General features: G+C 33.0%; 3 protein-coding genes across 3 annotated transcripts in view; 1 reads left to right on the top strand and 2 right to left on the bottom strand.

Moving 5' to 3' along the window:
- The window catches only part of Hwt (SH2 domain-containing adapter heavyweight), a 251,558-nt gene that overhangs the window by 5,872 nt on the left and 221,836 nt on the right, over positions 1–23,850 (top strand). The window lies entirely within an intron of this gene.
- LOC139987146 (chymotrypsin-2-like) lies at positions 12,642–15,012 on the bottom strand. Its single transcript, XM_072003094.1, has 7 exons — positions 14,867–15,012; positions 14,704–14,780; positions 14,408–14,496; positions 14,179–14,323; positions 13,734–13,847; positions 13,493–13,633; positions 12,642–13,015 (listed from the first exon to the last, which is right to left on the bottom strand). The coding sequence occupies exons 1-7, from the start codon at positions 14,922–14,924 to the stop codon at positions 12,872–12,874; spliced, it is 768 nt and encodes a 255-aa protein (XP_071859195.1). The 5' UTR covers positions 14,925–15,012; the 3' UTR covers positions 12,642–12,871.
- LOC139987139 (chymotrypsin-2-like) lies at positions 19,050–21,862 on the bottom strand. The gene is made up of 7 exons (XM_072003082.1): positions 21,711–21,862; positions 21,126–21,199; positions 20,847–20,941; positions 20,289–20,430; positions 20,090–20,203; positions 19,766–19,918; positions 19,050–19,381 (listed from the first exon to the last, which is right to left on the bottom strand). Exons 1-7 carry the CDS (start codon positions 21,757–21,759, stop codon positions 19,238–19,240), a joined length of 771 nt encoding a protein of 256 aa, XP_071859183.1. The 5' UTR covers positions 21,760–21,862; the 3' UTR covers positions 19,050–19,237.

The raw sequence follows: 23,850 nt of genomic DNA on the forward strand, positions 1-23,850 counted from the left end.
CTTTCTCAGAATGCGCTTGGGTATCCATAACGAAACTGTTATTTTAAATGGTTGCTACAGTTTGAAGTATTTTTTAAACGAGAGGGAGTGACGTTAATTCACTTCAATTATTCGTATGTTTTATTCTTCTACGCGGAAATGCTTTCTTGCATTTATAATGAACGCAATAGCGTAAATTTTTTGTTTCCAGATACGTGGAATTGAAATAAAGTTGTTTGAATGCGCATAATAGATATCCATTGTTATTCACGGAACACGAGCTATTATAATATCACGGCTCATATGTCTATGCTTTTGTTCGTATCGAACTTTTAATTTCATGTTGATTAAATCGTTCAAACAATTATGCATTGATCAACAAATTCTATAATATGCGATACTTTATTTCGAATCTTCAGTATTCATTACAAGTCCGGACGAATTTGTATATGTTTCAAATACGATCACGTTAATTATCGTTAAAGTTTAACGAGCCAATTTAGAAGTATCGCATTGAAGGTACATCGTACGTTTGCGAATCGCGATACCAGACCAAACAACTAAAATCTTTGTTAATCGAAGTAGCTTTATTAAATGAAAACCCGGACCAGTTCACTTGCATGAGAGCTCTGTAGAAGGCAGTAGAGCGACAACGAGTTCTACTTTGGGAACAGCTTTAAGTTGGAGCGCTTTGAATGCAGCAGGGTTTGCTATGGTATTTCACTTAGCGTATAGACGAGTCCTCGCGGTATACGCTTCGCTGCCAATGGTAGTATATGATTTTTTATTCGTGTATTACTGCGTTCTATTCGTATATAATAAGGAAAATAGGACACAGAAAATCTATCAGAATTATTATATATATATACTTTGTAAGTATTAAGATACACTGGTATTAAATTAGAAGTTAAGTATTAAATTAAAAGTAGGTAACCATTAGGATATACTATCGAAAAAACGATTAATTGATCAGAGCTTTTCATTCGTGGAAAATTACGATCCAATATAGTACTTATTCATCGAAGTTGTTTGCAAGAATCGCATTAACTTGGTAAATTGCAATAATTATATATTGGTTAATTATACGTTTATAGAATAGTCGGATATATATAAGGAAAGAAAATGCCATTTTATTATATTAAATTAATGAGATTACTATTATAAGGGTAATATTGAATTCTTCAAAGTCTTAATAAATTCATAATGATTGTATCTTAATACTTATCAACAGGTGTATACGTCATTATACATTATATATTATTGAAAAATTGCTTGTCCATGTTAATCAAATGGAATATCAAGATACAAGTTCTGTCACGCCGTTGCTTAAATCGGATTTTCATCTATAAAAATTCTTTCGTCAGCAGTTTCAAGATTTCGACCGGACGAAAGTATTCTACATTAAAGAAACTATTTTGCTTTTACTGTACAAAACGTGTCCTCAGGCGAATACGATGAAGATTGCACCTGCGACGCTATATATCGGATAAGACGCTTCTAGGGATTCTATCTCTGAAAAGAGAATTTAAATTGAAGCAAGATGGAGTTACACCAAGTTCGTGAATACGAAACAGTTGAAGCATGTCGCTTTTATGATATCCACCCAGCGGGAGGAAGGTTTCTTAAATGGATTTCACGGCGTGGTGATACCACGATGCCGAAATTTCCTGCAAGAGATGGATGCAGGTTACACGGTTACGTGGGCGGAAAACTTTTGCGACGTCATACTCGATATTGAATAACGAACAGAATCGAACGCTTTTGTAACGTACCTTCTTGCTCACATCGAGATATGAAATACTTTAATACGTTCGTTTTTATCGGAATTAGAATCCAAAACCAATAAGACGATGCATTGAAATATATTTGGAGCAACTAATTAAGCTGTTAAAAATAATAATTTAAAGGGAAAGTTTCTATCCTATTAGTACTTATTTATGTATATGCTGTTATTTAGTAGAGTTCATATTACATCTTGATTTATGTTTACCTGGAACTGCCGCAGTAGTATAACCGAATTTAGTCCGACATTTAGTACCACTTAAATGAAGGGTAGTTAAACGAAGTAATATTTAATTAAGATCGTATAAATATTATTTTCAACTATTTTAAAATCTATTACTTTGACTTTCTCAAAAATATCTATTATTTATCTTTCATAAGGTCACGTAGAGAATCTCTTGATAGTTGCATTGCAACGGGTCATGTATATAGAAGGAATTATTTATTTTAAAATAAATATTGCTATATGTGGAACGTTCGACATAAAGAATTTAAAACACCCTTTTTCACGAATGAAGGTATTCAGGTTTGAAAAATTGCTTAACAGCTATAGAGTATAGAGTATGGTAACACGATTGGCGTTCGCGATAGTAGAGAATGGGAAAAAAGTGACAGGACGGATTATACGGTTATTGGAGAATCTTTGTTTTTTCATGTATTATATGTACCTACCTCGTTTTCACTGTTTTCTGTGGTTGAAATGTATGTTCTACCTGAACGCTGCCTTTATAACGGCTATTGGCAAAGTCGATATCACGTTATAGGCTTAAGGATTGTCACTTGAATCTCTGCTCGTCTCCGTTATTTTCATAGAGGGTGCTTTTACAGAGTTAACTTAAATTTAATAGCATAATACTTTGAAATATCGTATTTAATTCTTTGAAAATTTAGTACGAGAAAAATTCAGAAAAATTGATAAAGATAATACTAGAAATTTTATATTGTCGATATTATCACTAATACTACATAAAGCAATCGTTGATATAGGAAAAGTAAAAAGAACATATTTCTCATATTTGATGCCAAAAATGCAGAAAGTCTTCACCGTAAAAAAAATTATTTTTCAAGTGATTCATCAAAGCGAATGAATTAAGTATTGAAATACTTATTTATGTACAAAATACATAGATCTCTTATTTATTTTAGAAAGTATTTTATTACGTATTTTATTGTGACTTCTATGAAATGAGAAGATTCGCGTTTGAATTAATCGGTTACTCATCTTATAAAGTACAGAGAAAACGCGTCTTTCTTTGCCGAGCATTTGCATTAAACTTGTACTCGTCGCCGGTGCGGATGGCACTCTTCCGTCTGTATATACTACATATATATCGTTGAAGCTTTGCAACCAATTCCAGTTTACTAGTAACTGTCGTTTGTGTGCGTTAATACACTCACAATAAAATTTTTATGCCTTGTGAATCACTACTTGAATATGAAGCACGTTTAACGAGACGATGCGGTCCCTGCTCACTCTGTTAATAATAACGAATAATTATTCGTGTACCCTTTATTTCTGGGTGGCAAAGTGCTCTTTTCAAATACCATCTAACTTTTCGTTGCAGAAAGTGCATCAAGATTCTGAAACGAATCATTCAGCTGCAATGGTGTCGGAGGAAAAAGAGAATTTCCATTGATTCTCCAGACAAAACTTTTGAAACGGTTAAATCAAAGACATTTATCGATTAATTCCATGTTCCTATATAAAAATTTCGACGTGAAATTTCTCTTTTTTAGTGGCGAATATAATGAAATTTGAAATGTACAATGCAATCAAGAAAATGCAGTATACCGTATGGTAGTTCTTTCTTTGTTTGTTGATTCCAATAATTCGTCGCAATTTATATCTGGAATAAATTGTTGAGAAGATAGCATAATGAAATAGTATATCTATTATTACTATATCATTTATACAGCAGAAATAATTGTTAATACATCAAAAGCATTAATTTCGTACAAGCTGATTAAGATGCATTTTTATATCTTTATAAGCTTATGTCATTGATGGAAGTAGTTTGTATAAATTTAATATCGATTTCCTAAAAATTTCGCTCGAACGGACAAACTCTATTAATGTGTATACTTTGAACCGCAATCGTTTTGTTCTATTTAAGAATTTAGTTTCGCGAGTGAGCGAGTCCTTTCAATTTAATATTATAATGAAGGTATGCTGGGTGAAAAAAAAAAAAAAAAACGAATGAAGCCAAGGAAATCAGCTATAAATTGTAGTCTACGCGTTTGCTCGTTTCGTAAACCTAATTATTTTTGGTACAGCAACGCGGATACGGTTTATGAGCCGTAGCTGAGAGAATGCGTCTCTTATGCATCTCACGCCACGTGTTCATACTAAATATAATGCTATAACGCTGTTCAAATTTATTCCTCCCTGTGTAGAGATTCAAATAACTTTCAGAGCTTTATTATAATTATTACATATGCGCGCATATTAACGAAATTAATTATAGAAATTTAATACAATCGATATTCGTTTCTTGATTTTTCTCTTAATGTATAGAATGTCTCATTTATAATGGACGCGTGAATTATTTTCTTTAGTAATTGAAAGCAAGAACAAGGTTTAAATAATTGAAAAGTTCTTAAGTAAATTCTTAATAATCTTTCCTTATTTTAACTTACAGAAATCAATTTAGATATTTGATATATAAACATATTCGAATAAATATTAGGTCGTCCGAAAAGTCTTTTTCGTTTTATAAGGAAATAATGGACGCACAATATTTTCCGTTTTATATTATTTTATCGAATTACATATGATTTATTTTATTCTATCAAAATAAAAATCATAACGTTCGACAGATTAGGTTTCATGTTTGTATAAAAATGCGTTGTTGTAAAAGACGTGTTTGTAAGAGAAAGACACTTTTCGGACAACCTAATATATTTTATTTGTAATCATTACTAATGGACGATTTAACAAAAACGTAATACGATTTTATGGTATACTGAAGATTTCGTATTGATTTTATTGGAACGCCTAAGAATCACGTCTAAGGGTCAGTGTTCTGGTTTGGTCGTCGCGAGAAGAGCCGTGCGTCTTTTTATTTCCCCCTTTTAAGTTGGTTGTAATGTAATTGTATTCTTTTCTTTTGGAGACAAGCTCCAATTGGAGCAATCCTTTGTGTTGAAGTTCTGCTCTCGTAGTTTGACAACGAGTTTTCCCGGCAATTAAGTTGTGTAAAAGCGTACGCTTTAACCGACACTGTGCAGCGAATATTAGTTTCTTTTGCACTTTGGAAAAAACCGCTTGCAAACATTTTCTCGAAAGTTTGTGCGTGCATTGACGTCGAAAAATTTCTTTTATTTCAGAAAGAATTACAGATACAATGAATACATATTTGCGTTCAGATTTGTAATATTTTCTTAACATTCTCCCTTCTTTGCAATATTCTCAACAGGTGTAATATTCTTTTTAATTTCCTTTTGCAATACTGTTTGTTTTATGATTATCTCATAATTGGTTTTGTAATTTTATTGTAAATTAAAATTCGTTTTAATTTTATCGTACCGTGCAATTGTATAAAGAATAAATGGTTACAGAGTGCATGATGGATTATTGCAATCGGATCTGCAATTAATCGACGTACAAGCTGATCGAACGATTTTTCTTTGAAAGGGTGACTGGCGGGGGGAGGGGTGGAACCTATTTCGCTGAAAACAAATGATGCCACTTTAATTTATTTGCCAAACAACGACAGTAATTTCATCGCAACGTTGTAACTAGATTATTTTCACGCTAGGGCTATGGCGTGGCAAGTTGCTTTCTGCCAGTTCGACTAACGACATGGATGCCCTATCTTAATTAATTACTGCGTGCAAGGAAGAACTTAATGAATTTCGTACAATGCTACGTCACGATAACGAAGCGCACACGTGAATTGTGTTTCGCGTTGAAAAATGACGTTTAATGAGGCAAGTAATTAACACGAAAGGAATCCGACGCTGTTAATTATTTGATATCTAATTTAAAAATTGAAATATGTATAGATATATAAAATACTATAATTGTAAAATAATGACGCGAATTACATAATATTATACTGGCAAAATTTCCATAAAATTTTTTTATTTAAAATGTATATTTCTCGTTTACTCGCAAAACCTTATCACTGAATTAGAATTCTCCTATCTTTGTTAATCTTTCCATTTTAATCTTACTTTACGATTGAAAAGGAACAATTTAATATAAAGTAGCTACAAGTGAAAAGAATTCGTTAGGTCGAAAAATATAGTTGACGAAGTTTCGTAGAAGCTAAACTTTTAAGACATATTAATGTTATAAGTTACGAAGAGAGAGGACAAATATCTATTTTTTTGTAACGTGGGATCATTTGGCAACGTACTGAGAAATGAAATATATGATTTATCGCGTTCTTCCCTTATGTTCTTCATTTAGAAGATAGGCGAAAATAAATTTGTAGAACGATTACGCGATAGATCAAGTAAAAGAGAATATCAACGTCTGAATATTTCATACAGTTTGATCTGTTTGATTAATCCCTACGTTGGTTGGAAAATCGACTAAAAGAAGGTGGTTGAATTTGAGTTGGAGATAATGAAAAGTGGAAGAGAGATTTCTTCATTTTCACAAGGAAATCGATTCCTTGGGAACTGGCCCAGTTTCAGCCAATTACCGTCGTGTTCCTTTCTTTTCTCGGCACCAAGCAACTTTCTATGTGTTAAATAAGTAGTTTGAGAATACGTTCAACGAAACGCGAAACACCACGCCAACGAAATCTTTCGTATTGTCACTTCTAAGAATAGAAGACGGGAATGAAATTTCATTAGTAATGTAAATGCGGTTGGACGTACATCGTCGATTAGAATCTTCAAGAATAATCAATACACCTTGCTGCATATACATTTTTTAAATTATTCTAATTGCATTCTTTGTCGCTTGCAACGTTTGTAAATGCTTCGGTTGCCACGATATTTCCTTGCGTACGTGCACCTGCGAATTACTATGTTTCCATACTCTTTGATACTTTGACGGCACATTTTCTCACAGATGTTTGCGAATGTACCAATTGTACATATTTACCTTTTTATATAAAACTTGCTTCTCAGATCGCGCTGTTAGATCATTTCTTCTCGTATTAAAAAATATTGAGCTTGCACTAATGTTGAAAGAAACTTTAGATTGATTGAAGCTCTAATTTAAGAGTCACTTTAAATATTTACATAAACTAAATAGGAATAAAATGCATATACAGTTATCGTATTGAAAGAACGGAGAAAACAATTCTACTCGTAGTTCTGATAATGGAAGCATTAACGTGGAAAAGTATTTCGTTTGAGTGATGATTGTTAGGTAATGCTGATTAATCAAATCTAGATTTCTTAATCATGGAATAAAGGCTTAGGTTGAAAGCATACGCTAAAAGCATATCGGTTAAACGCTTATTTTAAAATCACCTTGACATCGGCTATAACGCTATGAGGTTAAATGAAACTTAAAAACAGCTGTATAATACTATTTAAAAAAACATCGATGACTTTTTAAATAAATAAGCTTATAAAAAAAGTCAAACAAAAATATCAGCTTCGGACATTTATTTCTACCTTCAACCCCAATAGAAATATTTAGATATCCCGCTTCTCATGATTAAGTTCCTACTGAATTCACATAGTTTACATTGTATCATAAAAATTCACCATAAAATAAAATAAACGTCAAGGCTTTAGAGCTATTTCGTGGTTGTACAAAAGGATCCATTTGCAAGAGGAACGATGTTCCTTCTTCATAACGCCTGGCTCGATTATTTCGTTTGTGAGATTAAAGCGTCCACCATCAAACACCAATGTTTAATGTGGCCGCAAAATTTCGTAAGCCACTTCCCGGAAGTTGTCAACGTTGCAATCCTTTCGACCGTGTCTCAAAGAGCCGGCCTTATTATACATTCTATTCCCAAATTTCATTTTATGGTTTTCCTTTGGTCTACCCTTTGTGCTTTTTACAACAAACACTGTGCTCGTGTCCTGCTTTTAATCAAGTATTATATTTACGCGAGAGGAGAACCGTTTTCCCCTTTTAGTAACAAAATAATTTACGTTTTCTCATACTTTGTCTTTATTTTTATCACGTGGTACATTCGATAGGATAAACGTCGTTACAGATTAATTGATTAATGTTTAATGATATTCACATTTATCTTTTTCGTTAACGTTTAGAACTTTTCTGTACGTTAACGTACAGAAAAGAGAGAAGTTTCTTGTTCGAAAGATTTCTTTATGTATCCAAAGAAAAGGTTTATTTTCGCGCGTCTTTTGTGCCATTGTTCCTCAATTTTTGTTATGTTTTCAAAATACAAAGATTTATGAAAGTCTGTCATCATGACATGCTTGTGTCGCGAAGTCATTGCGTTACTCGCAATAGAATTTCCCGTGAGAATTTTTCTTTATACAATGATATTCCTCTCAGCTTTCCTTCTCTCGACATGCGAACATTTTTCACCGCCGCTGTACACCGGTTTCTATTATGAATGAAAATTTTACGATACCTGTGAAAATGTGTCGTGCACCATGGTAGCTTGCGATATATGTACAATGAAGTTAGTTTCTTTTCCTAAATGAAAGCCTTGAGCAAACTTTTCTGCTGTTTAAGAATAAAATTGAAAAGAAAAGAAGAGAAGAAACGCTTTGACGTCGTTATGAACGGAATCCTGTCTCCTAAGAATCAAATTACGAACGAAATATTCGCAAATTTATATTCATTGTCAAACTTATTTCGAACCTATTAACAGTCGTTAAGCGGCTTGGAAGTAAAGAAATTTCAAAGGAAGTTAGATCGTGTTCTCTTGATCTTCAACTTCGTTCGGTGTTCGACGTAGACATTTTTTTTTCAGAAAATTAGTCGTCGCCCAAGAAATTTTTCGATATTTAATATCCCGTGAAATTAATTATTACAAGTTCATTTAGATTTTTTCGTCGAGTTGCTCGATTTCCTAAAACTCGAATGAAACATATGTATTCATCGATTCGTCTAAGTAGCATCGGAAATGAGACCATCGTATGAATGTCATGGTGTTATTGATTTCGCTGTATTAACTGACCCGTTATTTCGTGTTTTACTGCCTGTCTCATGGATATTCAACGCAAAATCAAAATCAGAATTTGAACGGTAATATTCGTTTGAATAAGTCGTTTGTTCGTAATCTTTCTTGCGTTAATAAACGTCACGAACAGGATATTTCCAAACATTGATTTTAACCAGAAAGAAAAATTTTTCCCGTCGGTTATTCGCTGTATTTAAACACCATCGGTTGATATATCGACAAATTTTCAGGAAGCGCAGATCACTCGATAAATTCTATTTTAAATTTAAATCAATGACTCGAATGCAACTACGTAAACGCGTAGGTACACGCATGAGTTTACGAATTGTATTTTTGCCTTGTGTTCCGTTTATTTTTCATTAATTTTTATATATATGTATTATGTATGTAGATGGAACGATACAAAACCACTTTTGAAATGGAATATCAAAGTAAGATACAATTGCACATCACGAAAACCGAGAAGTTTCCCTCGTTCAAATATCTATTGACCCTTGCCACCAAAATGAACCCCCGAGTAAACGAAAGAGGCAAAGGAAACGAATTCGTTTCGTAGATGAGTTTTCCCTTTTCACAGGTAGTCATTACTGCAACTAGCCTCGAGCTGTTTCGCGTTATACGATCCTGTCATGATAGTCACGATACAATATATAACGTCATTTATTACGGAATGATTGAGTGAATTTTTCTTTTATTTTTCATCCTAAAGTAAACGATCAAGATGAAAATAATTTGTTTTAATGGAGTATTTGTTACAGAACAAACGAGAGTTGCAAAGTTACGAGGGTAAAGTTAATTTTCCAACGTGCAAACCTTCACAATTTAACATTTATAATGACTTTTCAGGTTGTTAGCTATATTTATAATATTGCACTCCCTTTACTTTCAGTTTATCGTTGATCAACTGTAATTAACAATTCAATGATTTTTAAGTTTATACATCGTTACACGCAATCACAGTCGTGTCCAGTGTCCAAATGTTTTCATCGAATTGACAGCTGAGCTAACATCGATTGCATTCTGATTCCGCATTTGTGTTTATGCAAGGCCGGTGAAATCCAATAACGCCATAATTCACGTGCTCGTAATACGTTCGGATTATTCGCGCGATCGCGTTCGTGTCACAAGAAACCAGTCACCTCGTGTATCTATCTATCGCCAATGTTATGAGTACAACTATGAATCTCTGTCATAAACCAAACGAAGTTATTAACGACGATTATCAAACTCACACGAGCAACACGGATTAGCTCTCTTTCGGATCTTAATACATTTTTCGAAATTAATGCATGCTACCGGCTGTTTTATACAAAATCGAACGACATAGCTTTGTTCATGGAAACACAAGTTCAATCGTGACTAGGTAACAGCTTGTTAAGTTCTGAAGGATTTTACATTATGGATTAGGTGGATTCTGCCGAATTTCAAGGTTCTTGTTAGATTTTGTGAACCTTCAAAGTCTACTATATCTCTATATACTGTCTTATCAGGTCTCAGATTAGATCTATGCTACAACTGATGTGTGAATTGATGAAAATGAATCTACTTTAAGTGGATCTTCTTTAATCTTCTTTAAAGAAGAAAATCTCTCGATAACGAAATTGTTCAATGATTAATAGCATTATGTGAATTTATGGTCACTCAGATACATTTGCATATTTTTAAGCGACTATTAACACTTTGATTGTCACGTTGGTCATTGGTGACCGGAGCGCTTGAACAATTGTAAAAATTGTATGAAAATTGACAGTCTGGGTATTTTGAATATAACCGATAAATAGAAGATACTTTGAAATAAAAAGTGCCCCATTGAACAATTTTTATTAGAGCATCAATAAAAAGAAATGAGAACAAATCTTGCATCTAACGGTGCACTGTGTTTGCATCCGTATCTTTGAGGGATAATCTACGAATATTATTATAAACACACTTTAGAAAATAATCGTAAATGCTGCTTTATAATCATATAATTGACGTTAGAAGTGTGCACATACCTTACTATTATATATAGAATGAGCAAATGCTATTTACTAATATCTTCTACATGTTTCGACAATATATTCTGAACGTTTTGTTTACGATGAAATAACGAATGTGAATGGTCTTAAAATAAACGAAGTCTTGTTATATGTCGCTATTAATTGTTATCAAGGCGCCACCAATAAGATACACAGTCCATTGGGGAAGAATGTTGTCTTATATCATCAATTTATTATTATTTTTCCATTATATGCTTTGAATAATAAAAATACTCTTGTGGCGTCCTGAGCGAAACATGTGATTTCGGCGTGGCAGTCAGTGTTAAAAAAAAAAAAAAATAGTAAAATTGTCCGCTCGATTTTGAACCATTGAGTCAGTTGAGTTTAGAATTATCTATATCGAACTTGACTGATTCGTATTATTTTCTGTGATGTCAGATAAGCCTATTATTGTCTATATACTGTAGAACTAGGTTCTCCTATTGTCCGTATTGTGTGCAATCTAATTAAACACTGCTACATATTTCGCATCTGGGATTATCCATATTGAGTTCGGTAGGCTTAGTATACCTGCTACTGTCTGTGTAGCATTTTTAGCGCGCATTAAAGTTAACTTGTTTTGAGAGTTTTTGTTCGTGTGTTGTAAGAAAACGTCGTTGCGAATGTTGAACATTGAACGTTAGAGCATAACTCAAATGTAAGTAATACGTTCGTAAAACATCTGTCAATAAAAATTTCGCAGAGGAATATCTTTTGTTATTCGACGTATACGAATTAGAGCTGTGAGCTGAAATGGAATATCAATAACCAAGTATGTGCGGTAATATATGGCGTTCTTTTATTATAATTTATACATGTCGGAGATGAAAGTACACCGGGTCTTCCCTTCGGGATTTCTAGGAATATTCGTAACACTTTAATCTTATAAGCAACCCGATTATAATTGTCCGAGATTTGCGATAGTGAGCTTGGGCTCGAAGCGACGACTAGTCGCCGAACGTAGCCGCGGTCACGGGATGAACGTTTTACCTAACAGAGGTATAGAATTGCATAGTTCTCCTTAAAATAAATAGTTGTACCGACACTTTACAGTAATCATTCCAACGGTCTCTGCCCCGTGGCTCGCCACACACAGACTCTATTCTTCGGGCAAGATGATTGCTAGATGTCGATGTATCATTTCCAGTATATGTTCAGCTAGCTTGAAGACCCGCTATAAATCTTAGGATTTAGTTAACTAAGGTCCTTCAAATTGACAAACAGTCTTTATCCTAACAGTCCGTAAATCTGTCACCTACTACGGGAAGATACGGGAGATTTGCTTTCCTCACGTACGACACTTTTCGCTAGCAATTTTCTCTCAAGGGTGGCTAGCATCCTTTTCTAACCACCAACATAGAAATTAACAGCAACGTTCATTTCCCTCACTTTCCGAGTGGAGGCTGTCCTCGACGAATCCGATGATCTCGTGCCCTGAGACACACACACCCCATCATAGTTTTCCTCTGCTGCATCACTATGACGGAGAGGTACATTCATTATTATTAAACAACGCCTTTTACGATCAGTGGATACTTCACGTTTTTAATCATGAGTCCAACTTAGACTTTGGAAGAAAGTATTATTTGTTATCCCGTTGACCGCGGATTCGTTACCGAACCCAAGACCATTGTCATTAGTGTTTAATCACCGCGGTTACTTGTTGATTCTGTAATACTCACACTTGTGCTAATTAACATTACCTCGATTGTATAACAACGATGGCCAATTCCAGTAGAGATTCATTACACGCCCCTATCTTTAATCATAACGTTAACCCGACATACATAAAATTAATTATCTATTGTTATAGATACTATTGCGGTTTAAATGTTATCCTATGATGAACTATATCCTTTTATTCTTCTCTTTAATACGTTATATGGAATAATTGGTTAAAAATATAAATTGATATTAAAGACAAATAAATAGTGAGTAATGTTCTGCTATCAATACATTTCTATTAACAATTAGCGGTAAACTTTGTGTTATGTCGCACAGTTTCCATCTTTTCCTTCTTTAAATTGCGTTTTCTTGAATCCAATTTATGTAAGATGGAACGCGAGTGTACACAGTGGGGTAATCAGAAAGACCACATCCGGTTGACCATGATACGATCCCGACAATACTTCCGTTAACCGTGAGAGGGCCACCAGAGTCACCCTATGAAAGTATAATTAATTGTCGTAATTGTCATGAATTATAACACAAAGATGACGAATAAAGTGTGAAGACCGGAAGAAGAACACGATGACTTTCTGATGTTAATGTTGCTTTGCGATTAAACAAGAGAATTTTCATATGATATAATTGAAAAACAGTTAATAAATTAGTGATATTCTATGGAAGCTAAAGAAATATGTAATTATTAAGACAAGTAATATGTTAATATCCTTGATGCTGTAACATCATGGCAACTAATGTTTAAATAATTTTGAAGGAATTAACAAAAACACATATTTAGATCCAAAAGCAAATGCAAATAATTTTGATAATATGAGGTTGATTGATGACACAGTGAATCTTAAAATTGCTTTCGTGCAAAGAATAAGAAACGTGATTTATCATGTTCTTCCCTTGTAGTCTTCAAATGTCCGAATACGAATTTTTTAAAATATTAGGACAGAAAATATTAATTACGTTGCATGCTCCTCTCTCGATTTTGGGATCATTGGCGCAAATTTGCGTGTCATGTATTTTTCTATAGACATCCTTGCAAGTATTCTGATTGGTAATGTAGATGGTTGCTTTTTTCAATGTTGTCGAGGTTGGTCCATATTGCTGTACGATAGAATATTTGAGTAAAATCGTGACGCTACGTCAGCTAGAGTAACTCGCAAAAATAACTCGCACGTTTTATTTAACACAAATTAACACTTACTCTGATCCTACCCCATCCCGATACAATAGCACGTGAGTTATCTGGAATATTTTGATTTGCTTGCGGTAAAGAAACGAAGCTTAGATGTGGTCCGGTCTCGAATGGTTTATTCACCTAGAAAAATAAGACACCTTAGGTTATAAAATGAGGAGCGATAACCAATGATTAAAAATTTTATCTCTTCGTCAAATATTATTTCTCTGAAATATCTGACGTTCGAAAAATTACATTAATCATATTAATTCTTTATGTCAATATTAAAACTATCGTGGACTAAAGCATAGAGCTTATGCCAAAGAAATAAAAGATTTCAAAATAGAATTGCAATGTGTTTCCCAATGATAAGTTTATCTATGCAAATTTCTATATGAATATTTATAGGTGTTCTATATCTTTTCATATACTTTTTTTTTATTATAAATTTGGTCATTTGATGTTTAGATACCTTGATCAAGGCTATGTCGTTGATCCAATTATTGTAAGGGTCGTATTTAGCGTGAACAATGAACTTCACAGCTTGATGCACGAATGTTGGAGAGCCGCTTAAGTCCTTGGTTCCGGTGATAACTTCGACTTGGCTAGGTTGTTCACTGTTAACAGTATTATAGGACTTATAATGCTGATCATGTTACAATATTCGAAGATGCCACTTGATAGGAAATTACGAAACTTACTCAACGACGCAGTGAGCAGCGGTGAGAACGTAATACTTGTTAAGCACCGATCCACCGCAGAAATGATGGTGGTTGGTTTGAAGCGAAGCCTTCGAATAACAGAAACGAATAATGATAAAGGTAGAAACAATATTTTTCTATAACGTAGCTTTTTATCGTTTGTCTAGTCTATCTCATCTTTAATATTTCAATTTTCATCTGACAAGAAGTTTATTCGAATAACGCGATACGATTCAATTTCGTTTGTTTGATGATTGAGTTTTCGATTTTCTTGCGTGAAGAATAAGTTTCGGTACCTGGTATAGAAATTCGTTTGGGCCTGCATCCTCACCATTCACGATTCTAGGATCCAAGTTGTGAGTTGATATATCGGCTAATAAATTTGTAATGTATTACATCAAGTTAGTTGAGGTTTAAATTTATAAATATCAATTAAGACTTATTGGTATTACCACTTACCGTTAGAACTTGCTAACGCTGTAGCTGAAAGCACCAGTCCAAGTATCACCGGATTCATGTTTCTTAACAATTCAAGGAAATATAATCGAATATGCTATCATCAGTTGGTTTGCTCCTTATATACCCAGTGTAATGTGTGAAACGCAATTTAAAAACATAATCAATATTTGATAGATCGATCTCCAATTAATATTTAGATAAGTCTCGTTTCAGTAATATAAGTTTCAATGACATTCTTATCAGTAAGTACATCTCTTTGCTGACAAATAACAGAAATCATCGAAAAGTGTGTATTTCTATCAAACGTGGAACAGATACAAAATTTTGTAGCAATTAAAAAAGCTTTCAAATCTATTTCAAGAAATAAATAAACTTAGTTAGTGATTACTATTACATCAGTAAAATACATTTCTTAATTAAATTTGCACAGTAGCGGACAAAAGTTTAAGACGAAATGGAAGGAAATAAATAATTGATTTACTTTCCATAAAAAATATAAATACAGTGTTCTACTTTTAGTATTAACTAATTAGACATTTGTTTGTACACTTACAAAAAAAATTTCATTTTGATATTTTGCTTAGTAGCTAGGTTATAAAAAAGGAACGAAATCTGTATAATATTTCGTCAGTCAAAAGTTTAAGACTACAGAAAAAATGTTAATTTTTGGTAAGAAAATATACACAATTTTTGTTTAAATTCAATATTTTGTCCAATATCCGTTATTTCTTATCATTTCGGTACATCTTCTTGGCATAGAATCTATTAATCTTTTACATTGATCTACCGTAATATTACTTCAAGCTGTTTCAATTGTAGAGTGAAGTTCATTTAAATTTTTCGGCTTATAACCTTGTACTGTCTTTTTTATGATGCTCCACAAATTCTCGATTGGATTAATGTCTGGTGATTGCGACGGCCACGGCAGCACGGTAATATTTTCTTTTCCAAAAAACTGTTTCACAGCCCCAGTCGTGTGCTTCGGATCATTATCAATTTGAAAAATAAAATCACCAATCATTGTTACGTGTAAAAGGCAACATTGTGTTCTTGAGTATGTCCATGCATTGAAAACGGTCCATAATTCCATTGGTACGACATATGGGACCAGGACCGCCTCGAGAAAAACACGCCCACACCATAACGTTTCCACCATGTTTAAGAGTTTTTAAAACGCACTGCGTTTTCAAATTTTCGCCTTGTTTTACGTCTAACATACCGTATCATGTCAGAAGAGACGTAATTGAATTTCGATTCGTCCGAAAACAATACCTTTTGCCAATCATCACTTGTCCATGCTTATGAGCTTTAGCAAATGCAAGTCGTCCTTTTCGATTTTTAGAACTCAGCAGTGGTTTCTTTTGGGGTTTTCGTCCTGTTAAGTTAAAATCTTCTAATCTTCTCCTAACGGTTTTAGCACTAATTTGTGTATCTGCACTACGAAAACGATCCTTTTCGTTCAATCGATGAATCCGGCGATCCATTTTCGGCGTTGTTTTCCGTGGTCTTCCGTTTTTCGGTTGATCGCAATACATGCCTGCCTTTAAAAATGTATACCAAGCTTGTTTACAAGCCGTTTCTGACCTGTTCACTATATTTGTTGTTATTTCGGTGAAGGTTTTACTTTGCTTCCGCAGCCTTACGATATGTTCCCTTTCGTTTTCAAGTAAATTCTTTGATTTACCCACAGTTTGTTTCTATCTAAATGAATTTTAAGCAATAAAAGGTACACTAAGCAATGATTTTGACATTCTAGAATCAAAATGTTCAAAAACTGTACTCATACTCACGTTTGACACAGATCGTCTTAAACTAATGTCCACTGTTTACAAATGCTAAGCGGTAACTAACTGTTGTAACTCCTACATTGTTCGTATTTAACAACTGACGGTCTGCGTATAAGATAACAATATGCGTATAAGATGCTTGTAATCCGGTTTACAAATCATCGTCTTAAACTTTTGTCCGCTACAGTATATTCGTTCGTTATAGAACAATTGATAATTTTATTAAATATTAATTTAATTTGATTCATTTACTACTGTAGAAGAGAAATGGAACAAAGATTTTATTATTATGGTATTACAAATAAAAATAGTCAGATAATAATTTGGATGAAAATAAAGATAGATTTTATCATATCATGATAATTTGGATACTTGAAGATTTCGATTAGCGCGATAGTCGTCATTACGATATATTAGTCATGTGTTATCCATATTTACTGTAGTTAAAGTCAGTATAGTTATCTGTCATTCGCTCTCAATCGCGATTAATCTAACCAGTTTAATCATCGATACATGTCACTTTTGAAGTATCAATTTTTTTTTTATAATTTCTCTGATAGAATATTAGATAATTGACATTTCATTCATATATTTTTCAATAATTTTTTACAAGAATTGCCATTAATAACTGCGATATCAGATAAAATCCAGTATGTATACGAATAAGCGATTAATTTTTTAAATAATGTGTTTATTTACCGAGTAGATTATGTATTTTTTGTTTTTGTTATGTATGTTTTGTTTTATAGATAATTTTATTTTATTTTATTATATACGTTGGAATGGAATAGACATTTATAAGAAATGTGATGAATGATATCTTCGTTATTGTACTTATTGTTATTATTAAGGTTGTTATTGTATTGTTTTTATGATCTCAGAACATGGAGTTCCTTTTGTAAGATAATATATTCTACTATTACATATTTTTTAAATACCAATCATTTTGACTGTCTTTGGTAGAGATAACTACGTCTCAAATGCCAGTAATTCTAGTGATAAATAACGTATTAGTATATTAAATATTTAACACGTTGACGCCGGCGCCGATATTCATGGTATTCTCCGTGGGGCGGCGCCCGAATTCACTGTCTGCTTCGTGGGGCGGCGCTGGGTCACATTAAACTGTTCGACAAGACCGCAATTTTTCAACTTTGACCTCAATTTATAGCAAAATTACAAAAGCTATACGATTCCTGTTGGGTTCAATAAGTTCCGTGGATTTCAACTAATACATTGATATACGATAGTTTGTCAATATCAATTTGTATATATCTATAAATGTTAAGTAAAGCTGACGGGATCAGCTTTGGCCCTAATTTTGTACTCTTTTCAATTTTTCTCAAAAAGTAGAGGTTTGACGCGAATTCTGATCATCGCACGCAATTCTGTGAACATTTTTCTATAAGAAACGTTCATAGCGCGAATAAAAAAAAATTGTTCAATTCCGTACAGGAAAAAAGAATAGTCATGCATGTCCGTCGGAGAACAACGGCGCGCGTAAGGAACATGCACGACGAAAATAGTGTTAGGTTACGCAAAATGGACTGACAAAAGGCCAGTATGTATGCTAGCTACTTCCAAAAATCATATTGTTCAGGGGAAAAATAGTAAATTAAAGCCAGACACTGTTTTTTTTTTTTTTTATAGTGATGGTAAAAAGGGGGTTGATCTGTCCGATTAGATGTCATCCTATTATAGTTGTTTGCACAGAACCATATAGTATAAAAAAATTGTAATGGAATTAATATGTGGGACTTGCCTCGTAAATGCATGGTATGTACATAGAAAACGGGGTACTAAAAGTATTAAAATTTTAAAATTTCGCGAAGAAATTATTTATCACCTTTTAAATATAGTGAATCCCCATAGAGAAGAAATGCCAAGTGAAAATGAAGTACTGTCTAAAAAACGATCACATTTTCTGCAATCGTACCAAGGGCGAGTAAAACGAAACGGCGGTGTAAAGAAAGTTGTAAACGCACTTCTAGAATAAAAGGTAGAGAGTATGCCACGAAAAGAACCAAAACAGTAGCAACATATTGTGATCGTTGTAAGGGCCAGTCGGCATTCTGCCTAACTTGTTTTAAAAAATTGCATGAAAAAAGGAAATAATTATGTTAAGTTTATAATATTGAATTGTTATGTTTTTACTATTTTATGTCTGCTTGTAATGTTGAGATAAAATAATATAAACCTATTTTGTACTACCTATTTTTGTGAAATACATGTGTGACCCACCACTGCCCCTCGAGACAGACAAGTGTGACCCACCGATGGGTCACACCGGCGTTAACGTGTTAATATTTTTATATATATTACAAAATAAAAGATTGTTAACACAAACATACCTAGTGGACTATTTATAGAAGTATGGTTTAAAGAATTTATATTAATTCATCAAATAAACGGTTTATTTTATTTGTCAATTACATGTACAAAATACATTATAATATTAAATGCAGGTTAGAATATTTTCAGTTCTTAAAACGTTAAGACACCTTGGCCTGTATGGAAAGAGGTATTCAAATTTCGTGCTTGTGTGTTTTACTTCGACTTCCAGTTCACGTTTCACTTGCTGGCTTTACACAGCGTGTGTTTCTATCCAATTAAGATGAGACGTCACACGGGTGTAGACAGTTGGGTAGTCAGTGAGGGCACAGCCCATTGCCCAAGAAACGAGACCAACGAGTTTTCCCTTGACGGTCAAGGGGCCACCAGAGTCACCCTATGAGAAAAGAAAGAATCAAGTTTTCAAGAACAACCTCAGTGAAATCATGAAACCCCGTTAATTGCTGCGAAATCCTGAATAAAGACAATTTACGTTGATTTCACGCAACTGTAATTACAAATTAGAATTTACGAGGCGTGTTACAAAGAACGATTGAAATTATTCATGCAACTAATTACACCGAAAGTCTCAGTTAGTGCAAAAGGGTATTCTGTGGAAATACAATGCGAATGAAATCACGTAGAAAGATCGTCTGAGTCGTTTTCGCGAAAAGATAATCAAAGCGGAATAAATGAAACTATATGAGATTAAATAAGCCAATTTATAATCGTAAATAAAATAATTGTTATGTAATATAATTTTAATGCGTGTGTAACTTACGTGGCATGATCCCTTTTGAACACTTGGGTCGTATGCACAAAGTTGCGAATCGTAGATGTTGTAATTTTCTTTGTTGTACATCAATTTACAGTATTCTTGATCAGCAATCAAGATGTTTGCGCGTTGCAATAAAACAGTCGTAGGACCACCTTGCTACAGTTGTACATTTGTAATACATAAGTAGGGGGCATGATACAAAGTTATTTGCAATTAATTAATATTACAACTATACAGAACGTGATAGAAATTTTAAAACATTCAAAGCTATTTAAACGCATTTATCGAGTATTAGAAATATTTTTTTCAAAAAGATGGAGAACTTACCCAAAGTCTACCCCATCCAGAAACTGTTGCCACATCATTAGCCTTAATAACATAATCTGGCGATGGAAGGGGAACGAAAGAAAGTACCTTCGATTTTAGGAATGGTGTCTTGACCTATAACAAATAGACCATAACGAAATAAGAACATTTGTGCCGCTTGATACTATTAACTTAGGAAAATCAGTGCTTGAGTGCATACCTTGATCAATGAAATATCGTTTTTCCAAGAATCTGCAGCAGAATACTTTTCGTGAATGATCATTTTCTCAACCAAGTGTTCGGAACCTCCTTCTGCGAGATTAATCGTGCCTGCTACAATCTTGACTTCTGTTGGTGATTTCCTTCGAAAAAAAAGATGAGTTTTTTTATTTGATGGCCACAAATGGAAAATTCTTGTTGTTGTTTCGTCAAAGAGTAGATTTAGAATTGAATATGTCGTTAGCCGATTCCATATCGAAACTATCTTTTCGCTTGTCACTTTTTTGGATATTTACAAAATATTGATAGCGTTAATTACGTAGGTGAGTAAATCAATAACGATTAATTTATCATATTTCAACTTTTTCCATATAATAACGATGCATAAGATTCGCACTTGTGTAAGGAATTTTCTTATAAATCATCAAACCGTTATGAATTCATCGACGGTTTTCTCGAATTAATTGATGTTGTCATTTGTGTATATGCTTCGTAATTACTTGTGAAAAATTAACGTACATACAATAAAGTTCGAAACTAAAATTTTTCGAATGCTTACCCGATGGTACAGTGAGCTGCCGTAATGACGTAATTTTCATTAAGAACAGAGCCGCCACAAAAGTGGAACGAAGATTCTATGTTTTGAAGTGATACCTAGGGATAAAAAGAAATATCCTGATAATTGAACAATATTCAAGAACCAGGATAAATGACAGGAAGAACGAATTCATTCGATAGAGGGTTGTCAGGTTCTCTAAGAAACTGATTTTTTCTCTCGATTCAATCTTTTCTTGTCTTAATTAACACGCAACGATATCTCGTTATTGAAATAACTCACTTGAAATGGGATTTCTCCTTCTTTAACGCTCTCCCCATTTACGATCCTTGGGTCGTATTTCGGCACCAATCCACCTATGTAAATAATAGTGGTACACAATAATTAGTATCTAGTGATTGTGGATGAAACGCTGCTCATTATGCAGTTGGCACTGATTGCTCTGCTTATTAGCTACATTTAATCACGGAAATTACCGCTAATGAACATGCTGTCGCGATAGAAACAATTCTTCAATTTTCTTCATACGTTTCGAATCTCGTGGATTAATTCTCAACCGAAACGTTTAGCGAACGTTCTAATTACATGATTTTGAAATTTTTACGAGATTAAGAGATTAACAGAAGAATTAAGCTAATTCCGTAGCAAAGTAAAACGAAACGTTTGAAATATTCCGAAGTAAAATATTGTAATATTGTTGTTTGAGATACGAATTTCAGTTTTTATGAAACATGTCGTAGTATATATAATTCTCGTGTCGTTTAACGCGAAACTTTATTCTTCTATCAAACACAGAGTGGTAATAGAATTTTATAATAAATATATCTTTTCAACGAAACGAAACGTATGAAAGTAGCAACTACTCACCATTGGAGAGAGCGAAAAGAGTAAAAAAGGTCAACGTTGTCACCAACATGTTTCTATCCAGCTCGGTTTCCGCAAACTGAGATGAAATTTCATGCAAGCTATTAGTTTATATACTCTGACATGATATTTTAAAAATATGTAACGTCGATTCCTCTTCGATTCAAGATTAGATAAATTCGTGATTTCTGTTGTATCAATATATGGGTTTCGTGATTGATCCAGATTGCTATGATTAATTATTTTCTGATAATGTTGACGTTTAGCGATAACTCGCATGGTGTACACTTCCAAGATTTCATGTTGTCGATGACAGTTGAGACTAATAATTATTGTTCGTAATTTTTTACGATTTACTATTTTGTTTATTTTTTATCACAACGTATATGTGTGTGTGGAAAATTATCAGATTCTCGACTAATAAACGTGAGTAATATGCTTGAATCATGCAATCAAGTCTAGTAATTAAAAAATTTTAAAGCTTTGTGCAAATAAAAAGATACTTGAGAAAATATGCAACGTCATAAGATATCCAAAGACAATGAAATAAATTGATGCATGATATCTTAGAAGAACACGTTAAGTGTTATTACTTTCATGTAACGTCTATCTAGTTAAAAAATAATTTCTCTATAAATTCCTTTTATAAATGTGTATCTTTCATAGGAACGTTGAAATACAATTTTTATAACATTTTTTGAAATGCGTACAATGGTAAAGAATGAATGAATCTATCACGAAATCCAATATATCTGTGTCATATATTTTGCAAAAGTATGTAATTTCGAAACACGGATTTCTCATTTTTTAGTTGCAATATAGTTCGTGATGTATATCATTGGATTTCCAGTGAGTTATTAATCCTGTTTGACAGGTATTTGATGCGTAAATATCGACACGATAAACGAAAACCTTTTAATGAAATGATTTATGCAAGATTAATATAAAATTCATTAATCTTAATAAAAGATTAATATATTTTGAACAACGTTCCTTATATCTAATACTGCAACATAGATTTATACATTGATTTTGATTTCATCAGTATGTGATAAAAAGTATAAAAATATTTATTCGATGTATGCTTTGAAATTGTTTAATCATTTTCGTGTATTATCTAGATACACTTAAAAATTGTAATATTTCGGAGTAGCAAACGCGAGTTACAAAAAATATGAAAAACAAAAAATGTTTGTACGTTAAGTTACGTATTTTAACATTTTCATACGACCTGAACAAACGTATATTTATTGTACGTACATACTTTCGTTAATTATCTCTGACTAATTCTATATGTGTACTATATATGTATATATTTCGTTATTAGTTGTATTATTTGCAATGACAAGACAACATGCAATATTTAGATTTTAATCAGCGAGATTGAAATCAGTATCAAATTACGATAGACACGATGACATGCGCGACATTATTCAGCAAATCGATAGAACTGATTCATTGTAATTTCTTTGTATTACTTTGTATTAATTATTTATTAAAAGAAACGTAAAAATTAAATGGTAATCATATATATCAGATTCATGGATAAAGGAAACACGAAGAAGTTATAGATGATTTTCTTCGTGATTTGTTGACTAACCGAAATATCGTACTTTAGTGGAAGTAAATAACATACACTGCATGATACGAATATACTTCCAATGTACAGATTGGTTAGTTTTATCTTTCGGATAGATTACACTGCGCAATTCAGTAGCCTAAATGATGATGATATGTCAATGATAACGAGAACAATACGATATGTATTTGACGTGTCGATAAGTATGCTCTTATATCGCATTCATTTCCTTTCTTCATCAAATTTCTATCGCGATGAGCTCTATTGTTTTACTCTCAGTTCTCAGAAGAAAACCGGCTTTAAAGGTGAAAGTAGATTTACTATCGTGTATTTAAGTATTGTAACTATATCGGAGAAGGCATAATTATAAATATAATATTTCTGGATTTATATTTTATCTTTGTTCGATTTTATAGCCAGTGTCTTGTTAAAGTCTAATTACACCACTCGTTATTATTTCTTCTGTAGATCCAATACCTTTCTCTCTCTCTCTCTCTCTCTCTGTCTCTGTCTCTGTCTCCACCTTTTCTTTTCTTTTTTGCCTTTCACTGTAGCCTCTGAATT

The sequence above is a fragment of the Bombus fervidus genome, chromosome 1 (genome assembly GCF_041682495.2).
Source record: "Bombus fervidus isolate BK054 chromosome 1, iyBomFerv1, whole genome shotgun sequence".
In the NCBI taxonomy this organism is placed as follows: Eukaryota; Metazoa; Arthropoda; class Insecta; order Hymenoptera; family Apidae; genus Bombus; species Bombus fervidus.